The 10,272-nt window shown below is 43.5% G+C and overlaps 1 protein-coding gene across 1 annotated transcript; it reads right to left on the bottom strand.

Annotated features, from left to right (window-relative positions):
* Positions 1-3,926: 3,926 nt before the first annotated feature.
* Positions 3,927-4,873, bottom strand: LOC132639470 (uncharacterized mitochondrial protein AtMg00860-like). Its single transcript, XM_060355914.1, has 2 exons — positions 4,558-4,873; positions 3,927-4,147 (listed from the first exon to the last, which is right to left on the bottom strand). The coding sequence occupies exons 1-2, from the start codon at positions 4,871-4,873 to the stop codon at positions 3,927-3,929; spliced, it is 537 nt and encodes a 178-aa protein (XP_060211897.1).
* Positions 4,874-10,272: the final 5,399 nt, after the last annotated feature.

Below are 10,272 nucleotides of genomic sequence, written 5' to 3'. Positions count from 1 at the left end.
GACTGAAAGTAAAGATAACGTCCTGAATTTAATGGTGCTCACCAACTGACTAATATGGGCAAGTCCTAATGAGAAGTCTCGTCGCCCTAAGTCTCTGCCCCTGCATCGTGAAATGCAACGCCCTCGACAAAAGTGACGTAAGTACTATAGTACTCGTATGTAAAACTAACTGAATGAATAAATAGATGTGGAGTGTTCGGGGGAAGGCAACCCAAATCAAAACATAAGTCATAATGGAAGTCCTAAAACTGAACTGAAACTGAAACAAGAGGATAACTGATCATGAGAATCATAATCATAAGTACCCCTTTCTGAACATGGGAAAATTATCTGTTTATATGAGTTCGTAATCCTATGGCCTCTGACCCAATTATAAGTGCACAATTCTGTGGCCTTGGGCCCAAGTATATGTATGCATAATCTATTAATTTGTGGCCTCGGACCCAAGTATAGGCGTTCATGATTTCGTAATTTATATCTTGAGTATGAGAATCATAGGCCATCTTACTATAGTTTTAACATGTATACTGAGCAATACTATCATGGAGTATTCATGAAAATTAGAGTATTAACTATTTGAAGATATTTTGTGGTTCAAGACTAAGACGCATGGTAATAAATACATGAGCATTCATATATGTCATGAGTTCATGATGTTTGGAATGACATACATGAACGAACTACGAACCTATATTGTATAAAGTATAGAAGCTCTCAGGCTTTTCATGAAACTAGAACATAACTCTACTGCTGATGCGAATTCAAAATAATGATGGAAGAACGTGGCATGGGGAATAACAATGATTTTCCTGCACGTAGAGAGTTAGCCTTACTCTACCGTATTGGTGCATGGTGGATGAAATGGAGGCTCGAATCTGGAGTCCTGTGTGACAAGAAGGTGCCACCAAAACATAAAGGCAAGTTCTACAGGGTAGTGGTTAGACTAACTATGTTATATGAGGCGGAGTGTTGGCCAGTCAAGAACTCTCATTGTCATAAGATGAAAGTTGTGTAAATGAGCATGCTGAGATGGATGTGTAGGCCATTACACTCCGTACTTTCGTACATTAAGTTTCTTCATGAGTTGGTTGCTATAGATTCGGAAAGCGGAGTTATTTTCGAGGATGTGTGAGATTGACGTGTTCATCTTGAGTATATGAGGGTTTAAGTCCATGCTTAGTATGTGTTGAGAGGATTAGAGGTTGAACGAATCGACGAGAATATGTTTAAAAAAAAGTTGGGTTTTACAGTTGGGTATACGGACCGTATAACTTTTACGGACCGTATATCTGGCTGACCCCCACTGTAAATTGATAACAGTGGGGGTGAGCCACTGATGTGATTTTACTGTCCAATTATACTGACCGTATAATTTTTACGATCCGTAAAAGTGGACAGTAAATTTAAGTCGGTGCAAGATTTTTTTTATGTTATATTTCGTACCCCTCATTTTTATCTCATTTCCTCAAACCCCAAACACTTCTAGAACCCTCTCCAACATATGTAATCAACCCCAAGTGAAATCAAGGATTAAAAGTGAGAATCAAGTGCTAAAGGTTTTCAAAGAATTGTTGAAGCTTGTTTCTCCTTCGAAGCTTCGAAGGATACTTCAAGGTGAAGTAACCTGGGAAGACAAGTGCTATTAAGTTCTTGAGGTAATATTTCATCTTATTTCCATGTTTATAAGTTTGTGTGATAGTTATGCTAGGGTTGGAGAGAAAGAAAATGGAGGAAGGGTACAAACATGAACTTGATGTTATTTTGAGTTGTAATCTATTTTGAGCCATGATTGTTAATATGTGTTGAGCTAAAATCATGTGGTATAGATAGTAGTTGATGTTGAGAATGTGTTGGGGTTGTTATACTTAGTGTATTTGTAAGAAGGAGGTGTATAGGTGTTATATGTGAAGCGTATATTGGTGTTTTATTGTACATCTCTAAATGTTGATGATATGAGCTTAAAGAGGATCTTATGAGGTTATTGTGTCACGGGCCTAAAATCTAAGGCGTCGTGGGGCAGCCTTGCTGTTCTCGATCATCACTCAACGCTTCAGCCCTAACTCGTTCACTGGCACAAAAGCAGTGAATAAACTAAGCTAAACACACACAAGAAAGGCTGGAAAGAAAGAAGAACACAGTTGGGAGGAAAGTGCCTTTTTTCAATATATCTTGTGAGTGAATTTTACAAGTATGCAAGGATGGTCATCTACCCTCATGGCTTACACCTTTATATAGCTGAAAATATATCCCTATGGGGTTGATTTTACAATGGGAAAAGGGGCGTCTAAATCTGCCTAAGCTAAAGGGGAAACATTGGGGAAAAACAGTCAACTTTCCCAAAGCGGTAAAACTGCAGGCTGCCTTTTGTTGACAGCCCTTCTGCTTGCCTCTGCTAGGCAGTGGGCACTGATCTGCCTATGGCTGTGCTCCCAAGGCATTAATTGCTTCCCATGGCTGAACAAGGAACCTCCCACGCATGTTGACTCCTTGGCAAACGGTTTTTGGCTAGTGGTTGGCTGATTTGAATTTTCCCATGGCGCTAAGTGTGGGCTATTTTGCGCGGGCAATGGCGGGGTGGCACACTCTCCCTCAAATGTTTTGGCGACGACCGCGGTGCCACATAACTGCAAAAACTCGTGAACCTTATCCTTGAACTGCCATAAGTCCTCATATGTTTCCCATGTTGCCTCCTCGGGTGGTTGTCCCTTCCAATGGACAAGAAATTGAGCACTAGAATTGCCCCAACCTTTGCCTCGGACCAATTGATGATCAATGATTGCCTCGATTTCTTTGTCCTTGGCAGCAGGTGTCTCAAAAATCCTAGCACGGTTGGCTTGAGCCCGAACCTCGTCTTCCTTGTCTTCAAAATATGGCTTTAGTTGGATAGCATGGAAGACGGGATAAATCTTCAAATGATGTGGCATGTCCAACCGATAAGAAATCTTGCCCACCTTGGCAACGATTTCAAAAGGGCCCTCATAACGCCGCATCAAACTCTGATTCAAGCTCCTCAATGACTTGAATTTCCTTGGGTTGAGCTTGACCATGACCTTGTCGCCAATTCTGTAATTAGTTGGACGATGTTTGCGATCAGTGAACTTCTTCATTTTTCGAGCAGCCTTGTTAAGATATGACCTGGCCATATCAACTTGTTCCTCCCAGGCCTTGGCCATGTGATATGCCCCTGGATTCCGCAATTCGACCCGAGCGGGTAGTGATTGTGGTGTGTTGGGCTCCTGCCCAGTGGATAACTCAAACGGACTCCTACCCGTCGACTCACTACGCTGAACATTGTATGAAAATTGGGTAGTGTCAAGTAACTTGGCCCAATCCTTTTGATTGGCACTAACAAAGTGCCGCAAATAGCACTCCAACAATGCGTTGACTCTCTCCATTTGGCCATCGGTTTGAGGGTGAAAACTGGTTGAAAAATGTAATTCAGACCCCAACAAACTGAACAGCTCCTTCCAAAATGCCCCAGTGAATCGTGGGTCTCGGTTACTAATGATGTGCCTTGGCACGCCCCAATGCTTGACGACGTCCCTTAGGAACAACCTTGCGGCTTCCTTGGCTTTGCAACTAGCCGTGGTGGGGCTAAAGGTTGCATACTTTGAGAACCGATCAACCACCACCATAATTGTGCCAAAACCCTCTGAATTGGGCAGACACGTGATAAAATCCATGGTGACGCTGTCCCATGGTCTCTCCGATACGGGCAGTGGCTCGAGTAGGCCACCAGGCACCTTGTTCTCCGTCTTGTCTTGTTGGCGCACAAGACATGTGCGAACGTAGACCTCAATGTCATCTCGCATGCGCGGCCAGTAATACGATGACTCTAGCAACGCCATGGTACGCTTCTGCCCTGGATGGCCTGCCCAGGCCGTGTCATGCCCCTCTTTGATCAGGGTGCGCCTAAGATTGCCCCACTATGGCACATAAATGCGTATGCCTGTGGTATAGAGAATACCGTCATCGACCCAAAATTTCTTCATCTTGCCTTTACTGGCCAAGACAAGAAGCTGCTTCGCCACTGGATCATGTTGCATGCATTGCTTGATGGCATCAATAATATCACTGCTGGTCGTGCTAACTATAGCCACTAGCACTACCTTGTGACTTAAGGCGTCGGCAACAATGTTGGCCTTCCCTGTCTTATACTCCAAAGTGTAGTTAAATTCCGCCAAAAAATCGTGCCACCGAGCTTGCTTGGGTGACAGTTTCTTTTGGGATTGAAAGTAACTTGTCGCCACGTTATCCATTTTGATAATAAAGTGTGCCCCTAGCAAGTAATGACGCCACGTCCTTAGGCAATGGACCACAACCGTCATCTCCTTCTCTTGGACAGTGTATCGCCGCTCCGCATCATTCAACTATTGGCTTTCAAAAGCTATGGGGTGGCCCTCTTTCATAAGGATACCGCCAATAGCAAAATCGGATGCATCTGTGTGAACTTCAAACACTTTGGTGAAGTCGGGTAGAGCCAAAACAGGCTCCTTTGTGATTTCCTCCTTAAGACCCTCAAATGCTTCATGCATGAAGTTTTCCACTTCCACTCACGGTTTTTCTTCAACAAATCGGTAAGTGGTGCCGTAATGGCTGAATATCCAAGGATGAATCGCCTATAATAATTGGCAAGGCCAAGAAAATACCGAAGCTCAGTTACTTTCGTTGGAATCTCCCAATCTCGAATAGCACTAATCTTGTCGCTATCCATCCGAATTTCTCCTTGGATGATTGTCTGCCCAAGGAATTGCACTTGTGGTTGGGCAAAAGTGCATTTCTCCTTCTTGACGCACAACTCGTTCTCCCTCAACACTTGGAAAACCTTGCGGAGATGCTCCATGTGCTCCTCCAAACTGTTGCTATACACCATAATGTCGTCAAGATAGATGACAACAAATTGATCCAAAAATGGGTGGAAGAGTTTGTTCATCAACGTGTAAAAAGTAGCGGGTGCATTAGTCAATCCGAATGGCATGACCAACCACTCAAATGCTCCATATCGAGTCACACAAGTTGTCTTTCACTCGTCGCCCTCGGCTATGTGGACTTGTTAGTAACCCTTCTTCAAATCCATTTTGGTAAACACCTTGGCCTGCCCCAAACGATCAAACAAATCTGCAATCAAAGGGATGGGATACTTGTTTTTCACCGTGACCTTGTTAAGAGCACGATAATCAATGCATAACCGCAACGTCCATTCCTTCTTCTTTTGGAACAAAACAGGGGCTCCAAATAGTGCTTTTGATAGGCGAATGTGCCCAACTTCAAGCAACTCCTTGAGCTGCTTCCTTAGCTCCTCAAGTTCAGGTGGTGCCATGCGATAAGGGGACATGGCAGGTGTCTTGGCTCCTAGAACCAACTCGATTTGGTGGTCAACCTCCCTACGTGAGGGCAACCGCTTGGGCAGATAGTCGGGCATTACGTCCTTATTTTCCTCAAGGACCTGCTGCACACATGGGGGCAGTGCTTCCTCCACTTTGGAACTGCTTTCATCCGCAACTACCACAAGAGACGCAAGAAAGGTTGGCTCCCCTTTCTTGAACCCTTTCACCAATTGCATTGCGGACAAGTGCACGCCCGCTTGATACACACGAATCAGCGGCACGTCATAAGAACAGCTTGGATCTCGAATCAAAAGTTTGTTGAGATGCAGCGAAATGAACGCGTTCATCTCATACCAAAAGTCTAGACCCAATACAATATCAAACACACCTATCGGGGCAACGGTAAAATCGGTGAATCCTGGCCAATCGCCTAGGACAAGATGGACTTTAGGGGTAAATCCATTCACGTCCGTGGGAAGACAATTGACTGTTTTCAACAAAGAACCACTGGAAACATAAGAAAGGCTCAGTTCCTTTTCCTTCTCCTCCGTGATAAAATTATGTGTCGGATCGGTGTCCACCATGATGCGGACTGGTTTGCCCTTCAATGTTGCCTCAACGAACAATGACTCTCTTGGCCTGATTTGGGGTGACTTGGCCAAGATGGAAGCAAGCATCATGTGATTGAATAAACCTGCCACCTTGGCCTTTGCTTGCTCCATACCCTCCGCCTTTGCGCCTTGCTGATCGATCTGAACCCCTGCTTGCGTGCCAGCTTGTTTATTGGCAGCAAACATTGCGCCTAACTTGCTCAACGAGGGACAGTTTCTGTAACCATGGCCTGCTTGTCCACACAAATAACAGCCGTCATTTGGAGTGAAGTTCTTCTTCCTTTCTTCGTAGTTTTTATGAAAATTGGAATTAGAACCTCGATTGCGATCTCGGTCTCCTTTGAAATCACGACCCTTGTAGGGGACAAATCTGTTTTTGTCCTTGCTGCTATGATCAACCTTGGCAGCAACTTGCTTCCCTCAGTTATCCTTCGCCTTGGCATTGTCGGTGTGAAAATCATTCAAAGACTCCACCACCACAATGGCTTCATCAATGTCTTCAACTTAACGCCTTTGCAACTCTTGTTTGGCCCAGTTTTGAAGGCCATCCAAGAAGTAAAACAACAAATCCTCACTGGTCAGATTTGGGATTTGAAGAGTGAGCCTTGTGAACTCCTTCACGTACTCGCGGATGGAGGATGTTTGCTTGAGCTCTCTCAACTTTCGACGGGCCTCATGTACAACATTTTGGGGGTAAAACTGCCGCTTTAACTCCCTCTTGAACTGCTCCCAATCCTCAATAGACACGTTCCTTTCTCCATGTCCGCCTTCTTCCTACGCCACCACAATGTGGCTGTGTCGCCCAAATACATGGCTGCTGTCCGAATACGAGCAGCTTCGTCAACAATTTTGACGTTCTCGAAATATGCTTCCATTTGCCAAATGAAATTTTCCACATCCTGAGCGTTCCTTTCACCCTTGAAGTCCTTGGGTTTAAGAACCTCTATGCGGGTTTCCCGAACATTAATAGGACCAGCACTATTTGTGAGCTTGGCCACTTCCATTTGCGTCTTCAAGGTCTCCACCTCTTCTTGCAAATTGGACGGCGCCTCCATGAGCCTGAGTTCAAGACTGGACAACGCCTCCTTATGCTCATTGCTCTCGGCAGTGAGGCCTTTTTGGACCTCTTCCAACCCTTCAAGGGCTATAGATTCAAGGGTGCCGAAGTTGCCTTGCAAGGTGTCAAAACGCTGGTTCAAAGTGAGTAACCCAGCTTCTGTGTGGACGACTTTCTCCACCAGCGTGTTCGACACCGAACTTTCGCACACATCACCCAAAGGTGGGGGCCGAAATGCAAAACCCCTCAGATGTAACGGCGGGTGGACCTCTAACCCTGCTTTTATCACGCTGCTTCTTCTGTTTTGTGGTATTTTTGGTAGAGGACTCGTCTCCACCATGGTGCTCATCGTAAACAGCCTCTTCTTCGTTATTGTTAGCCACGCTTGTTGCTCGCTCTGATACCACTTGTCACGGGCCTAAAATCTAAGGTGTCGTGGGGCAGCCTTGATGGTCTCGATCACCACTCAACGCTTCATCCCTAACTCATTCACTGGCACAAAATCAGTGAATAAACAAAGCTAAACACACACAAGAAAGGCTGGAAAGAAAGAAGAACACAGTTGGGAGGCAACTGCCCTTTGTCAATATATCTTGTGAGTGAATTTTACAAGTATGCAAGGATGGTCATCTACCCTCATGGCTTACACGTTTATGTAGCTGAAATTATATCCCTATGGGGTTTATTTTACAATGGGAAAAGGGGCGTCTAAATCTGCCTAAGCTAAAAGGGAAACATTGGGGAAAAACAGTCAACTTTCCCAAAGCAGTAAAATTGCAGGTTGTCTTTTGTTGACAGCCCTTGCGCTTGCCTCTGTTGGGCAGTGGGCACTGATCTTCCTATGGCTGTGCTCCCAAGGCATTAATTGCTTCCCATGGCTGAACAAGGAACCTCCCACGCATGTTGACTCCTTGGCATACGGTTTTTGGCTAGTGGTTGGCTGATTTAAATTTTCCCATGGGGCTAAATGTGGGCTATTTGCAGGCAGTGGCGGGGCGGCACATATTGTGTTGATTGTTGGTTGTTGGATGTATTGTGTTGATTAAGCTATAGGGTAAATGTAGCCCGTTTCGTTCTAGAATCAATTTATTGTTTGATATACATGATATACTGGTACTATCTAAGCTTGCTAATGCTTTCCCTTGATATAGGATTGGAGTACTAGTTCGACGGGTTCATTTTGGGATTTTTGTTAACGACTTGAGGTATGTTAAGGCTAGCTTTCCTTCTTTTGGCATGATCCTTATGAACGAAACGTAGACGTAACGCTATCCAATAATAATTCTATTCTTAGTAGCTAGAGATGTTCCATTTTGATTCGGGTTCTATAATGTTGTTTCCAGTAAGTCTTTCTACAGATTCAGTATGATTCATAGAGTCACTTGTTGATGAAAATGCTATCTCATAATGATGTTCGGAAGTGTAACGACCTTACATCACTCCGACAGATTCAGGATGTACTCTTATCATATTCATGCATTGTATATATATATATATATATATATATATATATATATATATATATATATATATATATATATGTACAGACCTATGACCCCTCAGGCGTTATATACGCTTATATTATGTATTATATATATATGGGGTATGAGGAAGGTGACGACGTTATATACGCACTACCACCTGATCAGCTGGTCACATGATGATGCTGATGATGCCCACAGAGGCCGATATGATACAATGGGATGCCCACAGAGGCTTTCGGAAGTGTAACGACCTTACATCACTCCGACAGATTCAGGATGTACTCTTATCATATTCATGCATTGTATATATATATATATATATATATATATATATATATATATATATGTACAGACCTATGACCCCTCAGGCGTTATATACGCTTATATTATGTATTATATATATATGGGGTATGAGGAAGGTGACGACGTTATATACGCACTACCACCTGATCAGCTGGTCACATGATGATGCTGATGATGCCCACAGAGGCCGATATGATACAATGGGATGCCCACAGAGGCTTGACAGGCGTTATATACTCATATATATATATATATATATATATATATATATATATATATATATATATATATATGTATAACCCCTATGCATGCATGCATAGTATATATGCATATCATTGGCCCTCAGAGGTAGTTCAGACATATAGGTTTCATTCATTTCATCCTATGTACTTTTATGTCTTTTTATGCTACTCTCATACCTTACATACTCAGTACTTTGTCCGTACTGACGTCCCTTTTCTGGGGCGCTGCGTTTCATGCCCGCAGGTTCAGGTAGACAGGTTGACAATCCGCTTCTGTAGGTTGCTGTTCAGCTGATAACAGAGCACTCTTCTTGTTCCGGAGTTGCTGTTGTGCTTTTGGTACGTTATACTTTTGTGCGCATATGGGTATGGCGGGGCCCTGTCCGACCTTATTATGTCATATACTCCAGTAGAGGCTTATAGACAGTCATGGTATAGTTAGACGTTGTATGGGCCTCTCGGCCTACATTTTGTTGTATGGTATTCCATTATGGCCTCGTCGGTTTGCACAGTTTTGTCCAGCATAGTAATGTGGCGTATCTTTTTGGGCTCATCCTTTTTTCATCATATTTCTCTTATTATTTAGCAGATTTCCATCTGATGACCCTCGAGGTCCACTGTTGTTTATGATTATGATATGAAAGTATGTTTAGCGGTGCTCGGTAGGTAAATCCCGGGTGCCCATTATGGGCCTCCGGTTTGGGTCGTGACAAACATACTAGGAGAGATAAGATTAGAAATGAAGATATTCAGAACAAGGTGGGTGGCTTCGGTGGAAGAAAAGATGCAGAAAGAGATGGTTCGGACATGTGAAGAGGAGATGCACGGATGCCCCAGTGCAAAGGTGTGAGAGGTTGGCTATGGACATTTTCATGAGAGGTAGAGGTAGGCCAAAGAAGTATTGGGGGGAGGTGATTAGACAGGATATGGTGTAGTTTCAGCTTACCGAGGACATAACCATAGATAGCAGGTTGTGGAGGACACAAATTAAGGTAGATGGGTAATAGGTAGTAGAGTGTTGTCTCGCTTATCTATTCATACAAGTAGTCGTAGCATTAAATCTATAGTTTCTGGTCTTTTGATTTTTGTTACTATATGCTGCTTCTGGAACTTCGATTACCGTATTATTTTGATGTAGTTACTCTTTGGAATGCTTTGTTATGCTTCCTATAGTATTTTCATTCATGTTATTTCTATTTTCGAACTGCTTTGAACTGGTTTTCCTCGAGCCGAGGATCTAACGAAAAC

Source organism: Lycium barbarum, chromosome 5, assembly GCF_019175385.1.
Source record: "Lycium barbarum isolate Lr01 chromosome 5, ASM1917538v2, whole genome shotgun sequence".
NCBI lineage: Eukaryota > Viridiplantae > Streptophyta > Magnoliopsida > Solanales > Solanaceae > Lycium > Lycium barbarum.
This window is presented reverse-complemented; position numbering and strand designations above follow the sequence as displayed.

Coding starts and splice junctions, on each gene's coding strand:
- LOC132639470 (XM_060355914.1), bottom strand. CDS start 4,873: ATGGTGTATAGCAACAGTTTGGAGGAGCACATGGAGCATCTCCGCAAG. Junction 4,148..4,557: donor CGATTTGTTGAAGAAAAACC/GTGAGTGGAAGT, acceptor AGTATAAGACAG/GGAAGGCCAACATTGTTGCC.